We start from the raw sequence: 20,726 nt of genomic DNA, 5'->3' as shown, positions 1-20,726 counted from the left end.
GGCATTCCCTGACTGACCTGTCCTCTGCACTGTGCTAACAGGGGCTAACGGCCCAGTCACACAGACTCATTTAAAATACCTGTCATAATCATGGGAGCAGCAATTATTTACCTTATTTTTCAGATCAGAAAATTAAAGTAAAAGAAGTGGTGGAGCTGGGATTCAGAACCCATCTCCTGATCAATTTTTCTGTCCTTTTTGCAGCCTTCCTACGAAAGGATGTCTCAGTTTCACTTTCTTCTTCGTACTTTTCTTTTTCTTTTACAATCAGCACAAATGATTTTTACAAGAAGGATATAACTGTTTTCAAAAGAAAATATAAATTACAAAAACAGTAGAAGCTCTAGACACATCCTGCAAGAGCTTCTTACCCTGATGAGAGGACGAAGTATCCCACATAGCACAGTTTAACAGCCCACGGCTGTGTGATTAGGAGTGTGGTTGGCATTAGGGAAGGCCCCAGTGGGCTGGGATTTTGTGGGGCAGGGAAGGTGGGCTCCTGGATTGACTTGAACTGGGACAGGAAGGAGTGTAAGAGTCCTGCAGGCAGCGAGAAGTTCTAACATAGGGTCAGAGGCAAGGAGGTTGGGCCGTGTGCGGTCATGCCGGTTCTGAGGGACAAGTAGAGGGCCTGGGAGCAGATGAACACGCACGAGGTGCCCGGCCCAATTGGGTCCACCATGGGTGCCCAGTCTATGTGCACACATTGAATGAACAACCTCTCCTGGGAGCAGGTGGCTGCGGTCCGAGAAGGGATGTCCTGGATCGTCCCTGTGCCGCTGCTGTCCCTCCTAACAGCAAAGCAGCTGGAGCAGATGGTGTGCGGGATGCCCGAGATCTCTGTAGAAGTCTTGAAGAAAGTGGTGCGGTACCGGGAGGTGGATGAGCAGCATCAGCTGGTGCAGTGGTTCTGGCACACACTGGAGGAGTTCTCCAACGAGGAGCGGGTGCTTTTCATGAGGTTTGTGTCTGGAAGATCTCGACTACCAGCCAACACTGCTGATATTTCTCAGAGATTTCAGATCATGAAGGTTGATAGAGTAAGTAAGATATTTTTTCTTCCTTGGTAATGTGTGCCTTTATTGCTTCCTTGATGCTTGCATGTTGGGCTTCAAGTAGGCCTGCCAATTCAGGATTAATGCTTGGAATTTCCAGACTTTTTAAAAAAATCAAGCACAAAAACTTGTTTAGAAACATCACATAACTTCAATTTTAAAAAGTCCTAAATGGGGCTTCCCTGGTGGCGCAGTGGTTGAGAATCCGCCTGCCAATGCAGGGGACACGGGTTCGAGCCCTGGTCGGGGAAGATCCCACATGCCGCGGAGCAACTAGGCCCGTGAGCCACAACTACTGAGCCTGCATGTCTGGAGCCTGTGCTCCGCAACAAGAGAGGCCGCGATAGTGAGAGGCCCGCGCACCGCGATGAAGAGTGGCCCCCGCTTGCCACAACTAGAGAAAGGCCTTGCACAGAAACGAAGACCCAACACAGCCATAAATAAATAAATAAAATTAAATAATTTTTTTAAAAAGTCCTAAATGGATGTAGAAAGCACACTACAACCAACAGCCTTCACTGAATCTTCCAGTAGCTTCCTGAATGAAAGCTAAGCTTGGCAGAAGGGTCATCATGTCGCCTCTGCCTCATATTTCCTATGCCTTTTCATTGTGTGACTTCTGCACTGGGACACGGTCTTGTTTATTTGTTTTCATGAAGATACTAACCATTAACTGGTGCACATGCTTCAGAAGGAAAGTGAAGACACAGGGAGCAGCAGTAACGTGCTCTGTGGCTACGTGCATGGTGTGCATCACGGAGCAGGCAGTGCAGCTTCCCTGCAGCCTGATGAAAGGTCCCTGCTGCAGAGCTCCAGCCCAGCTGCTGTTTTGACAGATGGCTTAGGAATAAAAGGGCTTAGAGGCTTAAATGCTGCCAGAGTCATCCTTCTCAAGCACCTCTCTAACCACGTCACTCTCTTCCTTTCACACCATTCAGCGCGGCATTCCCTGACTGACCTGTCCTCTGCACTGTGCTAACAGGGGCTAACGGCCCAGTCACACAGACTCATTTAAAATACCTGTCATAATCATGGGAGCAGCAATTATTTACCTTATTTTTCAGATCAGAAAATTAAAGTAAAAGAAGTGGTGGAGCTGGGATTCAGAACCCATCTCCTGATCAATTTTTCTGTCCTTTTTGCAGCCTTCCTACGAAAGGATGTCTCAGTTTCACTTTCTTCTTCGTACTTTTCTTTTTCTTTTACAATCAGCACAAATGATTTTTACAAGAAGGATATAACTGTTTTCAAAAGAAAATATAAATTACAAAAACAGTAGAAGCTCTAGACACATCCTGCAAGAGCTTCTTACCCTGATGAGAGGACGAAGTATCCCACATAGCACAGTTTAACAGCCCACGGCTGTGTGATTAGGAGTGTGGTTGGCATTAGGGAAGGCCCCAGTGGGCTGGGATTTTGTGGGGCAGGGAAGGTGGGCTCCTGGATTGACTTGAACTGGGACAGGAAGGAGTGTAAGAGTCCTGCAGGCAGCGAGAAGTTCTAACATAGGGTCAGAGGCAAGGAGGTTGGGCCGTGTGCGGTCATGCCGGTTCTGAGGGACAAGTAGAGGGCCTGGGAGCAGATGAACACGCACGAGGTGCCCGGCCCAATTGGGTCCACCATGGGTGCCCAGTCTATGTGCACACATTGAATGAACAACCTCTCCTGGGAGCAGGTGGCTGCGGTCCGAGAAGGGATGTCCTGGATCGTCCCTGTGCCGCTGCTGTCCCTCCTAACAGCAAAGCAGCTGGAGCAGATGGTGTGCGGGATGCCCGAGATCTCTGTAGAAGTCTTGAAGAAAGTGGTGCGGTACCGGGAGGTGGATGAGCAGCATCAGCTGGTGCAGTGGTTCTGGCACACACTGGAGGAGTTCTCCAACGAGGAGCGGGTGCTTTTCATGAGGTTTGTGTCTGGAAGATCTCGACTACCAGCCAACACTGCTGATATTTCTCAGAGATTTCAGATCATGAAGGTTGATAGAGTAAGTAAGATATTTTTTCTTCCTTGGTAATGTGTGCCTTTATTGCTTCCTTGATGCTTGCATGTTGGGCTTCAAGTAGGCCTGCCAATTCAGGATTAATGCTTGGAATTTCCAGACTTTTTAAAAAAATCAAGCACAAAAACTTGTTTAGAAACATCACATAACTTCAATTTTAAAAAGTCCTAAATGGGGCTTCCCTGGTGGCGCAGTGGTTGAGAATCCGCCTGCCAATGCAGGGGACACAGGTTCGAGCCCTGGTCTGGGAAGATCCCACATGCCGCGGAGCAACTAGGCCCGTGAGCCACAACTACTGAGCCTGCATGTCTGGAGCCTGTGCTCCGCAACAAGAGAGGCCGCGATAGTGAGAGGCCCGCGCACCGCGATGAAGAGTGGCCCCCGCTTGCCACAACTAGAGAAAGGCCTTGCACAGAAACGAAGACCCAACACAGCCATAAATAAATAAATAAAATTAAATAATTTTTTTAAAAAGTCCTAAATGGATGTAGAAAGCACACTACAACCAACAGCCTTCACTGAATCTTCCAGTAGCTTCCTGAATGAAAGCTAAGCTTGGCAGAAGGGTCATCATGTCGCCTCTGCCTCATATTTCCTATGCCTTTTCATTGTGTGACTTCTGCACTGGGACACGGTCTTGTTTATTTGTTTTCATGAAGATACTAACCATTAACTGGTGCACATGCTTCAGAAGGAAAGTGAAGACACAGGGAGCAGCAGTAACGTGCTCTGTGGCTACGTGCATGGTGTGCATCACGGAGCAGGCAGTGCAGCTTCCCTGCAGCCTGATGAAAGGTCCCTGCTGCAGAGCTCCAGCCCAGCTGCTGTTTTGACAGATGGCTTAGGAATAAAAGGGCTTAGAGGCTTAAATGCTGCCAGAGTCATCCTTCTCAAGCACCTCTCTAACCACGTCACTCTCTTCCTTTCACACCATTCAGCGGCCCCTTGTGTTGACTCCAGGATAAACGCCAGCCACCTTAGCAGTCTTCAACACCCCACAGTCTGGCCTCTGCCCCGCCTTCTGATATCACCTCTTGATGCTTATTATGTTCTGGCCATCATGGGGTGCTTGCCTTTCTCCTGACAGACCACACTGTTTTTTATTTTGGGGACTTTTTTGTTTGTTTGTTTTGGGAGATTTTTTTTGGCCGCACCACATGGCTTGCAGGATCTGAGTTCCCCAACCAGGGATTGAACCCAGGCCACGGCAGTGAAAGCCTGGGATCTTAATCACTAAGACACCAGGGAACTCCCAAGGTCACACTGTTTTTAAATGTCTGTGCCTTCGTGCAGGCTATTCCCACTGCTTCAGTAAGTTCTCCCATCCCTTTCCATCTATGCCTGGCAAGCAATTACTCACCGTTTAAGCCCAATACCAGTGTCATCTCCTCCAGAAAGCCCTCCTGGATGCTTTCCTATGCCTCCTGACTATTCCTCCAGGCAGACTTAGATCTTCTTATATCCATCTCCTGGACACTTGGTACACTCCTCGAACCCAACATTAAGTTAGACGTGTCTGTGTTCCCTCTTTCTCCTCCTCCACCCGCCGTGAGCTGGGCAGTCCCCTGAACAGGGCCCATGGTGTTTATTCCAAAAACAGTAAGGAAGGTAGGACCTCCTCACTCAAGGGCCCATCCTACCAGTTTCATCAGGTTTCAGTATCTGCCCTTCTGGTGTTTTTCCTGTAACTACCCCTTGAAAGTTGCTGTAGTCAAAGCTGTCCCTCTCCTGCTGCCTCCTGAGGCTGCCTGCCTGGGCTCCACTCCTGGGCTTGCTGGAGAGGCCATGCACAGGAAAGGCTATGAAAAGAACCTTTCTGTAAATTTTCGATGTGACTTGCCAGAAACTATAAGTTGTAAATCTGTTTTGTTGCTTCAGAGGAAGATGGGGAGGAGGAAATGGTTTGCTTCTATTCAGCTCCGGAAAAAAGCCTTGCCTTGTATCTGTCCTGGGCTACCCTGCCATCCCAGGAGTTAATCCACTATTAATCCCCTGCCTGGGGGGTTTTAGCCTCAGAAAACTGACCACTATGGGTCTCTCCTTTGTGATTTTTAAACCAGTTCTCTAGTTTCCAAATCAGAGCCACCTGTTGACATTCCCCTTTAATGTCTTTGTGGGTGGAGGTTTTTTTGCATTCATCACTGGCTCTGGCACAGCTAAGCTTCTGGGCCCTCCATCTCCCACCTCTCAGAAATGCACTCACCTGATGTCGAGTTCCGAGGAGGAGGAGGGCTGGTTTCAAGGAGTTCAACGAGAAAGAGAGGGCAGGTTCTTTTTTAAAACCTCATTTTTAAAAAAATTATAAAAACAATGTAAACCATTATCATTACAGATAGTTTGGAAAATAGTTGTGTTTGCAAGGCAGGACAGTGTTTGCAGGGAGGGGCAGGAATCCTGTCCCTCCTACTGGTAGCCATTTTCACCTTTCACCTTTGTGTAATTCTTCAAGCATATACATTTTTGCATGACGCATTTAGAATTTTGTATTCTGCTTTTTCCACCTAACAGTCTATCTCCAGCACTTTTCTGTTTTGCTGCTAATCTTCATAATTATCATTTTAAACGACTGCATCACCATCGGTTAAAGGGCTGGGCTGGGATTTCATTAACCGCTCCTTCCTCATCTGAGCGGTGTGCTGGTGGCCATGGCAGGTGAAGGATGGCAGAGTGCTCACTAGGAGGACAGTGAGGGGAGGAGGAGTGTGGTGACTCCCTTACAGTTGTTCCTTCCGTTTCACTGGCTCTGTTGGGGGAATCCCTGTAGCAGCTTCAAGTTTGCACCCTCTTGGTGAAAGGGAACAAACTCTGTTGCACTCCTACGCTGTGGCAGGCACTGTGCGAAGTGTGTTCTACCAGGTAACCCTGCCAGTCGGGGCTCATTCTCATTTCACACATGAGGGCTTTGGAGGAGTGAGGAGAGGAAAGAAGCATCTTCGCCAAAAGCTAGATGGCCACAGGACACCAGAGCCTGCACTCTTCCTACCGCTGCCAAGTCTCTGCTTGCTCTCCAGGTGGCCGTGCAGTCAGTCATGTCCGTGGAGCCCACCTGAAGGCAGGGAGAAGTGCTTTCCTGACTTTGGGGGTGGTGGTGATGAGCAGCCCTGCTCCCCCCATGATAGCCCAGTGCTGCAGTCATGGCTCTGGGTCTCTCTCTCCACAGCCTTACGACAGTCTGCCTACCTCACAGACCTGCTTCTTCCAGCTGAGACTGCCGCCCTACTCCAGCCAGCTGGTCATGGCTGAGCGCCTGCGCTACGCCATCAACAACTGCCGCTCAATCGACATGGACAACTACATGCTCTCACGAAACGTGGACAACGCTGAGGGCTCCGACACTGACTACTGACCCCCCAGGGTGCCGTTGCCCCTCCTTCTTCTCAATAATGCTCACTTCCAACTTAATGGTGATACACTTTTATGGTAACTAATAGATGTTTTAGGAACATGAACCAACATTATAAACAGTGGCCACATTTAGTTACTCTAAATGTAACAGAGAAATTAGATGTTTTTATTTTTCTGTGATTGTACAAAAAAAAAGACAAAGTGCTCTAAGTCAGGTTTTTCCCTCCATATTTGTGGTCACTTTTGATAAGTTTGCATGGAACCATTTCGGTGCATTTTTAGTTGGGAATGGTACATTTTTGTAAACCCACCCAGTGAACATGAAATTGTACATTGTGTATAATTGTTCATTAGAAAGGACAGTTTTACATGAATATTCATATATTTATTTTGTTTTAATTTGAATTGCCTGTGCAGGGTTCCTTATGCAGAGAAATAAAGCCAATTCAGGAATCAGTGCATGGGCTGCTTTTGTTATTGGAGCTTTGATGAAGAGAGAATGAGCTTTCAGACTAGTTTCACTCCGACAGCTTTTTGACTCATCAGAAACATTCCTTCACACTGAGCTTTGCTTGGAAATGACAGAGCAGAGGGCCACATGGGTATAGCAGCCCCCTGAGGTGAAAGCGCCTGTGTTTATTGGTTCTGTCATCCTTGGTCTCTCACTGTGTTCCCTCACTACAGGGTCCCTGTGTCCATCCTTTAGCACTATGCTTCCTCCTTCTCCGTAGCTGGCTTCAAGTGTAACACGCTAATAGGAGCCTTTCTTGAGCAGCCCCAGGATGCCTGGTACGGGATGCAGCTCTACTAGGCAAGGAGGAGACTAACTAAAGTGATATAGTTCTGACTGCCCACCCCCACCGCCCTTTGAGGAGCCAGCGGATCCAGTGATGGAATTAAAGAGTGGGGCAGTTTACAATAACATGTCATCTACCCTGGAAGGGCAGCCAAGTGGGCACTTAGCATACATGAATGAGTGACCATGTGAATGTGTGAATGAATTTGAGAACTAATGCGTGGCTTTTTTGTCCTTGAATGATGGTGGGGAATTGTGCAGGGGACTGGGGAAGGGGTTACACCCTTGGTGCTTAAACCCAGACCTTGAAGGCCCTGGGCGATGTGTTCATTTGCTCAGGCATGTCAGAATGAGCATGTGGTCCTGGGAGAAAGGGCTATCTGGAGAGCAGCTGTGAAGGCTCTGCGAGTGGGAACAGGGAGAGGGCACAGACCTTGGGTGGCTTCTCTCTTTCATCCACTGCGAGTTCATGCTGCACGCTATTTCCAGTGTACTTCATGGACAAGGTGAAGGCTGACAGCCTGCTCAAATGAGGTGCCAGGTAGAGAGGCTTATAGGCGCTTGTTTCCCACCAGGAAGGTAAAAGGTGTGTGTTTGTGAAAGAGAAATTGGAAGGAAGATGTGGTTTTGTTGGCTAAGATGCTGTGGTGCATGGATATTTCCCAGTGAGTATATCTGATAATATTTAGGATGAAGACATTTCAGTTTTATGGAAAAGAGGCTTCAATTGGCATTCTGTCTCAGGAGACCACAGCTTCTGGGGACCCCCAGGGGGTTCTGAGCCTTTAATACTTGATCTGAGAGCTCAGTCAGAAGCAGCGGTGAAGGTCTTTGTGCTTGAAGCACTCACTTGGGGGGTGGGAAGGCACTGTCCGGGCCTCTGGGCCAGGAGGGAGCTTCTCTCAGCGAAGGGCGGCCTCTGTGTGCTGCTGAGATCCTGGACAACGCCAAAAGGGGTCTCCTCGGGCCTTCTGGGCTGGCTCCCGGTGACAAGTAGCTCTTCCCTCTTGGTGGGCTGGGCTGAGGGTGTGCCGAGCTGAAGGCTACGTCTGCAGTCTCAGACTATTTTAAATCACAAGAAGGCCTTGACCTTCATGAGGCTCTGGGCTCTGCTGCCCCCAGTTCCCTCTGGACTCAGGGGAAAGGGCGCCCGCAGCAGGCTGATGCTCAGGCCCCACCTGTCAGGCCTAACGGGTGGCTCCTCAGGAGGCCTAACTCTGCAAGGAAGACCTGCACAGACACCGTGGTTTTATAACAGATGCCATTTCTTTGCTGGAAACCTGTCACTTTTCTTCGTTCTCTGAACTTTTGAAGCTCTGGGAGAGAGGAGGAGGTGTGAGTCCCTGAAGTGAGGAGCTGAAATGAGCTTGTGCAGCTATTTTTTCCCCCATAGTTCACTTTCAACCCCCATAGAGGCCTAGGCCTTTTTTTTTTTTCTTTGCTAGACTCATTCAGTTAACAAATCCTTGCAGTTTTTATCACCCTTAAAAAATCTCAAGAGAACTTTGACCCCCTAGCCTTTAGATTTCCTTAAAGGCCCTTTCAAGGTGCAGCTTTTTTCTGGGCCTTCCAGCTTTATGGCCTTTGCCCAGCACTGCCAGCGAGATGAAACCTGTATGTGGTGAGCTCGCTTTTTAGCAAAAAGCAAGTCTTGAGCATTGAATCCCAGAGCTGGAGGAATCCTAGAACTAAGGCATCAGATGATCTCTCCCTTTACAGACCAAGAATTCGAGGTCAGGAGAGGGAAAGTGCTGGATCATAGGTACTTACAGACGAGAGCTGCGAGTCCTGGCTTGCTGTCAGCACGCCAGTGGTGGAGTTGAGGGGGCTCAGTCAGCACCCTGCAGACATTCAGCCTGTGCCAAAACAGGCCAGTGTGTCCCTGTAAGACAAGCTCAGAGCACACTGTACCCCCCAGCAGGCTCTGCTTCCTAGGGAGCAATCTGGAGCCCCTGACCTCAGAGCATGTGGCCCCAGCCTCTGCTGGCGTTGAGGGTCAGCCGACTAGCCAGTATGATGTGGTGACTGGGGCCAGCCCCCCACTAGGGGGCACTGTCCTGCCCCAGTGCTGAGGTTCTGCACCCTCCCACTAGCTTTCACTTTGGCTGCCTTGGCCAAAACTGAGAGTGAAAAGAGTTAGCATTCAGGAGTGGGGCAAAGTCTGTGGTGTGTTCTAATGGAGGCTGTGAGGGCACAGATAATCCCCAAACCATTTCCAAGTGGCTATGGGTCAGGCTCCCATCTCCCCCACCTCGCCCTTCTCTGGACATGCATTGGGCTTCCTGACTGTCTTCCTGAGCTGTGCCTGCTGCTGATACCAACCTTATGGGAGCTGGGGTCAGTCTTCCAGTCTCGGCTCAAAGGCCGTGTCCTCCATCAAGTGTTGCTTCTTGTGGGTTCTGCTGGGCACCTGGCTTTTCTAGCCCCCTGTGGACGTGAGGATGCCTTCCCCTACCCTCTGCCTTCCAGGCAGTACACAATTAGTCAAAATCTCAGCACAGTGTCACAGAGAGTGTACTGGTCCTATTTTACAGACAGAGAAAAGGAGGCTCCGAGAAGTCATAACTTGTCAGAAGTTATGGCTGGCAGAGCTGGGAGAGCACTCAAAACCCCCCTCAACCCCAGCTGCATGTCTTCTGACTAGAGTGACTCCCTTGAGGTAGGGCCTGGCCCAGCCCATGCCCAATACCCAGTAAATGTTTGTGAGATGAATGAATTGGTGGATTAATTAAGCATGCAGTGCCCCTTGTTCTATGTAAATCTCAGAGAAGACCTTGAAAGCTGTTTTTAGATTAAGCCAGGGCACTGTGTTCTGTCCAATGCCTTTGCTCAGTGCCTGGTGATGTGAATGCATAGGGACTGTTAGAAGGCAGGGTGGAGGGTAGTGCCTGCCTTCCAGGAGTACCTCAGATGGGCCTGGGCTCAGGGACCCAAAGGTCCTGTGCAGGGGGCGGGGCCTAACTGGAGCCCTAGAAACAACGCTGGACACAACTGTCAGCACAGCTTTCGTTCTGTGATCACTAGTCTTGGTACATGAGGGTTTACTAGGCATCAAGGGGAACTTTTAACCCTCATTTATAAAAGAGCTTCTGTGGGAAAAGGAACCTCAGGGGAATGTAGGTTACCCGCTTTCCAGCTGAATATACAGTGACCTTTGTTTGCTTTACAAACACAGTCTCATAACCCTTAAGAGAACTTTGCAAGCAAGATTCTCTAGCTATCCCAATATACAGGTAAGAAAGCTGAGGTTTGAAGAGGGCTGACCTGCACTTGGTCAGAGGAGAGCTAGAAACCAGGGTCCTGTTTTTCCCCAGACTAAACCACCAACTTAGGGCAAACAAGACCTCTGGGAATTGGGGCTTATCAGAGATGATGAAAGCAAAGCCATGGGGTTTAAGTGGCTCTGTTTTAAACAAACATTTAAGTCCCTGGAAGCCTGAGCTTTTTTTCAACATTGTTTGCAGTAGTGGCTGAAAAATTAATTTCCTGCAAATCCTCTCTCCAGAGTTCAGAGCAAGGGTGGGTAAGCTAGAAAATCAACCAGAGGACACCTGGGTCTCACAGGCTAGTAGTAGGCCCTCGCATTCCACTGCAGCTGGTGGCCTGGCAGGGCTGGCTTTCCCCACACAAGGATGAGGAAGGATTATGCCGGTCCAGGGTCAGTGCGGTTACCGGTTTCTGGGCTAAGGGATGGTCTAACCAGGGGCCCAGGGGCAGCAACTGCGGCCTTCAGCAGTCCCTGGAGGGGTTTGGGTGAGGTAGGGTGCTGTTTGCCTGCCCACAGGCTCTGCCTAGGGAAAGTTCAGCCCCTCTGGGGCTTCACCATCATCTTCTTGGGGCCCTGGCACCTGCTGGAGGTGGCCCGAGTGGGGGATCTCCAGCTCTCGTTTCATCCTCATAATAACCTCTGAGGCCTGGGTGACGCCCCTCTTATCCCTTATTTTTCTCATCACCTCTCCTGCTTACCTTTCCTTCTCACTCATTCTGTTCCAGCCATAACACACCAGCCATGCTCCTAGTCTGGGGCCTTTGCACTGGAGGCTGTTGCCTCTTGTCTGGAATATTTTCCTCCAGACGCTGCACCGTTCTCTCCCCCACTTCCTTTCTCAGATGCCTCCTTCTCAATGGGGCTTACATTGGTCGACCTCTTTTAAGTTGCTTTTTCCTTTCCAGCAATTCCCAAATATCCTCTCACCCTGTATTTTCCCTCTTCCCCAGTACTTATCTCCTTATACACCAATTACTTACTGTCTCTTCCCCCACTAAAATATAAGCTCCATGAGAATGTCTTTTTTTCCTCGCTGTTTCCCCAATATTGGAGCAACGAATTAAGGAACCCATGTGTATGGTCAGGCCTCTCAAGATGGCTGTTCTCTTGCTCTCTGTACATCCCCACCCTGACCAGTGCCTGTTTCAACCTAAACCTTACACACATGACTGATCTTCCTTTGTTCTTGCCCCAGGCCCCAGCTGAGGCTGTTCTTATCAAAGGGGTGGTGAGGGGCGTGCCATTCCATTGGTTCCCCTCGTAACTAATGAGCTCACCTGACATCAATTCCCTTATAACCGGTAATCTACCCTCCCACGCACCAAGCGAAGACTGCCACCATGTCCTGCCCACCATCAGCTGCGCACAGTGGGGCGTCACTCCAGGGCCTTGCTTCAGACATGTAAGATTCCTCCATCCATTAATTAAACCATTGATGTCTCTGCTGCTGACTCTGGGCTCGCTCTTCAGTCTTAAAGCTGGACAAGTGCAGGCCTTGTAGGCCTGTGGCCTGCAGCCCAGTGAGTAGGCATCAAGAGCCCCTTTACAAAGAAGAAACACCTGGCCTCAGGTGGTTAAAGGGCCTTGATCTCAGCTGGTGATGGGAGGAGCCAGGGTGTGAGTATCACCCATTACTCCACCATTCTCCCTCCTTTCCCCACTTACCCAAAGTTTTCCCCGTGTACCTAGAACCGGGAGGCTGCAGGATGGCTGAGAGCCCTTCCTTTGGTGGCTAAAGGTGGGGCACCAGTGACTAAAGCCCTGAAGTTGAACTCCAGGCGTGCGCCCACGTTCAGCAAATATAGCAGGTAAAAATTTAACTTTGCATTGCCTTTTAATGGCTTCGTTAACCAAGGATTTAACCAGGTCTGCTGCTTTTATGTCTTTACTTTGGGTTTTTCCAATGATTGTTTCCCTTTATGATGGGAGAACGGTATAAAATAAGGATAACAATCCAGTTTATGAAAGAACCACAGCAACAAGCGAATTTTCTAGAATCGCGTTTGCAGTCACTGCTAGGAATGCATCTGTCAGATGAAAGGCTACCGGGCTCGGGGGGGGGGGGGGGGGTGCGGAGCAAAGCCTCTAGGTAACCCATTCGATGGCTCTCTAGCGCCCGGCGCCCGGGGTGCCTCCCTTCCTCCCGCTGGTGCAGCACGGAGACGCGCCCCCGGGTAGCTCCGAGCGGCCACGCCTCCCCACGGCTGTTATTTAGGCACCCCCCCCCCCAACTGCAACCTCAGCCGGGGAGTATGGGCTAAGGGCTCCCGCGCAGCGCCAGGCGGAGAACCGGGTGCTTAGGTGAGACAGGGAAGGGTGCTGGTGTTTAGCGAGAAACACCAGAGTGTTTTTCAAGCATCTGGCCATCAAATCTTGCACTGAGCCAATGTATAAAGTAATGTGCGGGAGGCGCTCGTATCCCCGTCTTGGCTGAGGATGTGGCGGCTGTCTAGGGGCTATTGTTCAATGCAGGCCACTCCTCCCGCCCGGAGGCCCAGGGCCGGTGTCCCAGCCACGGCCCGCCCGGCCTAGCGCAGAAGCTGCTTGCGGAGGGCAGCGCCGGGCGAACGCAGGCCGCGCGGGAGCTGATCGGGGATCATGGCCGCGCTGTGTTCGGCGCGCAAAGTCAGGCGCGGGCACGCGGCGCGCAGGCGGCGCAGGCCGGCCGCGCTCACGTTGCGGCAGAAGTCCACGTGCAGCGTCTGCAGCGCCCGCCCGTGCGCCGCTACGGCCGTCAGCGTGCGGTTGGTGACGCGCGCGCAGTTCTCCAGGCGCAGCGCGCGCAGGCGCGGGCAGGAGCGCAGCAGACGCACCAGGCAGTCGTCGGTGACGTGGCCGCAGCCCGATAGCGTGACGGATGCCAGGTTGGGGCACCTGCGGAGAGAACGCGGTGACCACGGGCCGGGGGCGAGGAGGGTGCGGTTAGCGTGCTAGCGTGCGCCGCCCCCGGTCACGCCCCTTAGCTCCCTGGTTGGTCCCCGTGCCAACTCTGGGACACCGGGCAGGCCCTCCCGCTTTTTATAGAGGAGGAACGGGCCCAGAGAGTTTCGGGCACTTGCCCGCGGTGACACGCCGGGATCTGAACCGGGGCTTCTGTCCCATGTACCCTGTTCTTTCTGCCACTCCACCCCACCTTACTTTAATCTGTTTGGGCTCTTAGTCCCAGGAGCCCAAGCCCCGGCCCTGCTGTGGACATAGGCGATGCTGGTTCCAAGGAGGGTCGGCTATAGTTTCTTTGGTTCTTTCAGACTCGTTGCCTTGGGTGGGGGTGAGGAAAGCGGTGCGGAGTGACCGCTCCAGTCTAGCTTCAAGCTGAGGCCCTGATGCTCCTGGCAGGACGGTGCAGAGAGGAAGGGCTTCCCGTGGGGTGGCTTAGGGTCAGGCCCATTCCAACCCGTGAGGCCATCGGGGCACGCCTCTTGAGTATTCGCTCTGAGTTCTAGAGCCCTGGTTTCAGCTCAGTTGACGGAGGCAGTTACTGCATCTCCAGTGGGATGCCAGCCTGTCACAGGCCAGGATCTGGAGGTAGCTAGACCCAGGCCTGAGGTGGGTACAATCAGGGACACAGGTAGCTTGTCCAGAAAGCTTTGGGGGTGGGGGGGGGGGGCCTCTCTGCCCCAACCTTACCAGCACCTGCTGGGGGAAAAGATCTTGAACAAAGTTGGCTTATTTGCGCCATGACCTTGATTAAGTCACTCGCTGAGCCTTAGTTTACCTGGGGGAGTGTGTTGGGGGTGGGTGGCGGGGAGGGAATAACGCCTACCAGTGGGGTTGCTGTGATGGTTAAGAGAGATTTGGGGTGTCTGGAACCTGTACAGGACCTTCTGTAGGCTATCATAACCCATGTTTTCTGGGAGCAAGCTGGACCAGACCTCTTCCAGTCCAGAAGGACCTGTCTCAGCGGTGCAGGCCTTGGCTTCCTGTAGCCAGAGGGAGCTAGAGTCGGGCCACAGGGGGTTTCCCTCTGCCCGTCAGCCTCTCCCGTTGCCCCTTGACTGCACCTGCCTGGGCCAGCTCAGCTCCCTTGTCCCTGAGCAAGAAGGTGAGGAACTAAAAGACTGGTCATGGCCACATCCACACACTGAGTGCATCCTGTCTTCCCAAGTCCACACAACTTCCTAAGTCTTCATATCAACCTTCCACCCCCAATTTCATGAATGAGGAAACTGGCTCAGGGAGGTCAAGTGACTTGCCTGTGACGTATTTGCTGTGTGACCCAGGACAAATGTCCGAACCTTGCTGGGCCACCTCCTCATCTGTCAGGCGGAGAAACTGTTACTTTCAGGGTGGTGGTAAGGATTAGGTAGGGGTATAAGCCCCAGGGCTGTTAAATGATCCCTTCCTCTAAGAACCTTTAAAATAATCCTGATGCAGGAGGAAACCAGAGAAAGAAAAAGCCAGCTCCTTCCCTGCCCAGCCATCCTCAGCTTTCCTCTCACAACCCCTCTCCCCAGCTGATGGCCAGATCTAGATTTGGTGCATACTTATCAATACCTACTATGTGCCAGTGCTGCTGTGTCATTTAATCCTTTCAGCATGTGAGATAGGGCAGTTTATCCCATTTTACAGATAAAGAAATGAGGTTGAAAGTGTTTAAATATTTGGGCTGGGGTCACATGGTTGGACAGTAGCAGAACTGGGGGACTCAGCCCCGAGCCCTTTGCTTTTTGGTGACACTGGGGACCCTTGCTGTACCTAGACAGTGGCCTGGAGGTCCAGTCCACAGCTTGGTGGTTTTGGGGATTAAACCTGGTTCCCCTACAACAAGAATGCAGCAGATCCGGGGCAAGCTTTTCACCCCATACATATCGCCCTCCAGTCTGATTTCTGGGCCTTGTTAAACTCATCAAAATGTCATGGTCCCATCAGGGACCAGCCCCAAGTCCATCTTCTGTTTTCTTCTCTTGCCTTAAAGGTGGGGCGAGGCCACTACACTATTTCCTTCCATTCCTTGTTGGGCTGCCAGAATATAGCAGCTTTTAGACTTGGGTGGCAGCAAGCTGACTGAACGTAGTTTGTTAGTAAACGAGGGGGTGTCTTTCCTCAAAGGCAGGACAGGACTGGTAAAGTCTCAGTGAGAGTCTGTTCTTGCATGGACTGCTCTAGGCAGGAGGCTGTGACTGTGAAGGGAGTCTCACCCATGGCCAGGCCTCTGTGGGGTTGACAGGTCAAATACAGGATGTATTTGGGACAGACACCAAAAAGATTATTCCATCTCTCTGAAATTCAAATTTCGCCGGGCCTTTTGAATTTTTATTTGCTAATATCCGGCAGTCCTAGACTGGGGCAAGTCACACAACCTGTCGAGAGTTCCGGTTTGCTCATTTGAAACTTAGGCTAAAACACCCTCTCCTTCAGGTACCGTGAAGATTAGTGAGTTTCTAATAAGGAAACCATTATCGCCACCCCTACTTCTGGAGCCTGGCTTGGTCAGCTAACCCAGAGCTGAGCACCCTAACTCTCTCCTCAGCCGCATCTCACAGGTCTTGGGGTTTGCTTGCTAGGGGCACATCGGAGGGGTGAGCCGATTGCTGAATCTAGAAACCTCTTCCTGGAGCCTGACCTTGAAAATGAAGGCCCAGCTGGACCTACCCAGCACTTAATGGCTGCCAGGGAGGACAGCCGCCTGAAACACAGGGACAGCTGAAGCCAAGTTTATCCTCTTTGCCGAAGCAGCTCCAAGGCCTGTGAGGCTAAGAGGAGGATTGGTGCCCGTTTCCCCCAGGATTTTATCCATCTTCTGGGGACTGCGCAGTGGGCAGGCCTGGAGGGTCTGCCTTGGGCCTAGTCTGAGGCTCCCTGAAGCAAAGCCGTCTTGCTCTTGTAATTTGCTCTTCCCTGACCCCCGGAAGCCTCCCAGAGCTCTGGATGCCAGTGCTGCTCAGAGGCGGCCTACCTGTCGCACACCTGGAGGAGGAAATCACTGACTAGGCTCTCGTGCCGGCTGCAGATGCTCCTCTGGAGGGCGCTCTTGAGCCAGTCCTCGATGCTGCACACCTGCACGCGGCTGGAGTGCCAGCAGATGGAGAGGCTCCTGAGCGCCGGGCTCAGGAGGAAATTGTCCTTCTTGAGTTCTGTGAGGGAACGAAAGTGCAGCAGGGGCCAGAGTGTGGGGTCCTCAAACACGTCCTGGAGCTGGGGGCAGGTCCTGGCCAGGTTCTTCCTGCTGTCCTTGTCCAGGAAGGAGAAGAGGTGTAGCAGGCACTCGCGGTTGAGCTGGGTGATGTGCATGGTGCACAGCAGCCACGGAGTGTGGCTGGAGCCCGGGGACCTGACCTACCTCCTGCTCCTCCTCCCCAGCTCTGGGCTGGTGGACATATATGGTTGAGGAATGGTGTTTATTTTTGGCCAACAACTGGTGCTGCTGCTCTGAAGAGGGGGGAAGCCCAGACCCAGACACACGTGCAGCAGTCCGTGGCTCGGCTTATGTTCCGAGGAATTGAAAATCCTGGCAGAAAAGCAGCGTGTTGAAGTTAAATAGCTTCCTTAAAAGGGATTTCTTTCCTTTTAGCTGACCGTGGTGTTAGGCGGAGAGCTCTTTCGGCATTTTCATTTGTGGTGCTGGCTGGACCACCTCTGTCTGGGCTTGCAGTCTCTATCTACTAACTGGGAGCGACTCTAATTGTAAATAGGATCTGTTTTTGTTTCCTAGGACATCAATATGAGTCTTTTGCTCTTCTCTTGGTAGGAAGAAGCCTGCTGTCTATGAAGAGCTAAGGGCGACGGTTTTGTGCTCAGAGGTGTAAGCAGAAGCCATGGGTGACGCTTTTCTCTACTTTGTTCAGTAGTGATGCTTTCCAGGCTGAGCTACCTTCAAATCCTGCTGCCCTCCTCCAGGCACAGGGATTTCTTTGGTCTCCCAGTTGGCTGTATTTTTACCCTGAGCTTTTCCATAAAAGATTTGTCTTAAGTAGCTTATGTCTCCAAGGTTCTTCTGTGTGTGTCACGTTTTAAACTTAAGTTTACTTGGCTTTACATTTTTCCAGATATGTGTCCCGCTGTATCTAGTCTGTATTTCCCCAAATGTCAGGATGGATGAGGTAATAGCTCAATACAAAACTGCTTGAAACAATTTAAAGTATTTTACTCTTTTGCCCTTTAAGCCTGCCACACACCATCCTCCTTGTGATGCTTTTAGCTCCTGGAATTAAGCTGCTAGGCAGGTTGCCTGGAGGTTGTTCATTAAGTTCTCCCTTCCTAAAGTAACTGAGATTTCTCAGTCCCTGGATCCATTTTCTAATACTGCTTCACTCCCAATCATTCACCAGACCCTACCGCATTTCCCCTCCTGTGAACTGCTAGCTCTGTGTACTGGTTGGTTGGCTGGTTTGTGGGCTATAGTAGTGAGATGAGGAACCATTTTTCCTCTGCTGGACCAGGGAACACCACCTCAGTGGTTACCTTTGTCCCTTTTCCCACATAATTAGGATGGGAAGGAATGGGAATACTTTGTTTCCACTTGCGTGGAGTAACACAGATGAGGCACATATGGTGGACCCTCTTCGGGAACTAAGGCTCGATCAGACCTGGTGCAGCTTTGCCTGTAAAAGCAGAATGCAACCTAGAGGAGAAAGCAGGCATTCTAGCCAGCATCCTGGCTCTGAGGAGCCGGTCTCAGTGGTCCCCTGTGCCTCAGGTACCCCGCCACTGCCAAGGTAAAGTGGAAGGGGTGACTTTGCTTAAAAACAACAGGAACCGATAAGCAGCCAAAAGGAAAATGTGTTTCTCAAGGAAAGGTTAACTAGGAACTGCTCATATTTCAAGCTAATCATTTTAATTGTTCAAATTACAGCTGACAGCCAGAGTCCCTCTTTGGGCTCTAGCTACACTCACCCACTGAAAGGTACTGCTGCACCAGAGGTGGATTTACTAGAAAGCCTTATTATCCCCACTTTCCCTCCCAAATCCTTTCCAAACCAGTACTTTTTAGAGGGCTGATTCCTGAAAGTAGTTGGTTCTTTCACCTTCCTAAAAGGCAGAGCCGTGTTAAGTGTGCTGGCCACAGGGGAGAGTCATTGTGGTTCCTCGTGGCTTCCAAGCTGCACTCCCACAGCTCTGCTCAAACAGCAAAAGGTGGGCAGGGTGAACGTTCAGAGCCTGGCCTCTTCGCTGCTCGTCCCGCGGGGTTGTAGGGAGCACCCCAGAATGCAGGGTGGGTCCCTGTGCCTGCCTGCCTGCAGGGAGGGATCTGGCTTGCGGCCTGGGGGTTGTGACAGCAGCTCCTCCCAGCTCCTCCCTTTCCGCCCTGTGGAGCTCAGCTCCGTGGCTGCAGCAGTAGCCGCTACGGCCTCTGACCAGCACAGCTGCCAAAAGGAGACGTGTGACATGGGAACTGGAGGCAAAACCATTTGGGCTGCAGGCGCCTTTGTCTTCAGTTTCAGAAGACTGATAGAAACAGGCAAATAAGTAACACAGAAAAATGATGGGTGTGGACACAGGGTGGGTCTTGATTTTTTTGCTTGTTTGCAGGGGACATGGGGGCAGAGAGGGGTGTAAAGCAGAATATTTATTTTTTAACAATGGCATTTGTTTGCCTGTTTGGCTTTAAAAGGCGATCCTTTGCTCGGAGCCCCAAACCTAGTTCCTCAGAGTAGAGTCTGGCTCCAAAGGAGTCAAGTGGACCTCATTTTTATAAAATCAGTGTCACAGGGAAAGACAGGATGAAGTCACTCATTGCGGGCGAGCTCTCCCTCAGGACCTGAACACAGGCACTAGAGGATCTCTCCCACCACCCCCCTCCCCTGCCCCTCCAGGTCACTCTGTCTGGGCCCACGTGCACCAGCAGCCCCAGATGGCGAGGGGTCTGTAAAAACCTACTACTACCTGTTGACTGATTCTAACGGCCTGTAGCTTGAGCTAAGTACATCATCACTTACTATGCTCCACTGAAAGGTGTTCAGAAATAATAGTCAAAAGGAAAGAGACCAGATCTTTAATGATACTTTCCATAAAACGGTTCAGGCTGGTGAAGCAGAAAAGGGATGTGATTACAACTTAAATGAAATCAGTCACTTGCACAGTTAATCCTCTCAGCATCATACAGACTAGGTTTTAGTGGAAATGATTACGTCACACACAACCATCACTCACAGAGGGCAGTCTGGAGTCCGTCACAGACCTGAGGGGGAAGGTACTGCACCCAGTGAGGTGCTGCACAGACCTTGGACCACAGCATGACGCCACCCACGCCCACCCCTTCCTGTGCTATGGGCACCTTCCCGTGGCCATACGCTCATCCCTTGGGACCCGTGCCCTGGATGCAGGAACGGACTTTGCTCAGGAGCTTCTCCAGGGCCTGTGTGAAAAGGCCACTTCAGCAACAGGGGGGGATGTGAGAAAGTTTAGGGGACGGTGGAGGTGGAAGTGGGATAAGTATATCTAAATAGGCTTATGTACATACACTAAACCAATGAAGAAGAGGTTTGGCTTTAAGAAATAAATATGTCCCCAACCCCAGAAACCAAGCTGCTGAGCAGGTTCCACAGGTGAGATGCACATTTAACACTTAACCAGGGCCCATATACTTTACTGGTTTTATTCTATTACATTTGTCATCACTAGACACTGAGTAGAATACAGTGGATAAGCAAAAGTTTCTCCACCATGGAGAGAGATTTGTGTTGCCACAAACTGTTTCTGTCACCCACCTGTGTGGGAGGACTTGTGAGAAAGTTTTCTTGTTCCGAGGAGCCCTGTGACTCGGCATGAGGCCCTGCCTCAGCACTGCTCTCTGAGCGAGAAGCCACAAACATGCTAGAGACAACACGGCACAAGGGAAGAGCCCCGAAGAGCACGAAGTCAGCTTTTGAAATAGGCGTGATAAAGCTGCACAGTTAAAATTTTCAAAATACAGATATAGGCACATTTACATCACTGGTGTTCAAGTGGACAGTTCACATGGATCCAATCACTTTTCCAAAGAACCTTCATGATATCCTTCAAACATGTCTGCTGAAGTAAAATCAAGAAATCAAAACACTACAGAATTCAGAGAGGAGATGTGTTCATTTCCTAAGCCAACAGTGTTGCCTGTGTGAGGACCACTTTCCCCAACAAAGTAGTCTAGTCTGTTGTAAGTTCCATTTGGTATAAAGGCCACTTTCCTCCATCAGCACTGCCCGAGGCTTTCTTGCTGGAGTTATAACTGCTGCCTGTCCAGAGACTAATGATTTAAGTGCAAATGTTAGAAGTTACAGCTGTGTACCTTCTAAACAAAAGAGCCTGGATTCATAGGAGCGAGATCAAAGGAGATGCACGTTTCAAGTT

The 20,726-nt window shown here is 50.9% G+C and overlaps 2 protein-coding genes across 2 annotated transcripts in view; one reads left to right on the top strand and one right to left on the bottom strand.

Moving 5' to 3' along the window:
- The window catches only part of HERC1 (HECT and RLD domain containing E3 ubiquitin protein ligase family member 1), a 176,625-nt gene extending 169,775 nt beyond the window's left edge, over positions 1 to 6,850 (top strand). Inside the window, exons 76-77 of the mRNA XM_007467211.1 lie at positions 735 to 1,040; positions 6,212 to 6,850. Of these exons, the coding sequence (XP_007467273.1) occupies positions 735 to 1,040; positions 6,212 to 6,397 (492 nt within the window). The 3' untranslated portion in view covers positions 6,398 to 6,850. The remainder of the gene's footprint in view (positions 1 to 734; positions 1,041 to 6,211) is intronic.
- A 6,138-nt stretch (positions 6,851 to 12,988) lies between these two features.
- FBXL22 (F-box and leucine rich repeat protein 22) lies at positions 12,989 to 16,691 on the bottom strand. The gene is made up of 2 exons (XM_007467210.1): positions 16,357 to 16,691; positions 12,989 to 13,334 (listed from the first exon to the last, which is right to left on the bottom strand). The coding sequence occupies exons 1-2, from the start codon at positions 16,689 to 16,691 to the stop codon at positions 12,989 to 12,991; spliced, it is 681 nt and encodes a 226-aa protein (XP_007467272.1).
- Positions 16,692 to 20,726: the final 4,035 nt, after the last annotated feature.

Source organism: Lipotes vexillifer, unplaced genomic scaffold (genome assembly GCF_000442215.2).
Source record: "Lipotes vexillifer unplaced genomic scaffold, Lipotes_vexillifer_v1.1 scaffold1654, whole genome shotgun sequence".
Taxonomy (NCBI): domain Eukaryota; kingdom Metazoa; phylum Chordata; class Mammalia; order Artiodactyla; family Lipotidae; genus Lipotes; species Lipotes vexillifer.
Note: the sequence above shows the minus strand (reverse complement) of the source record. Positions and strands in the feature narration are given on the sequence as shown.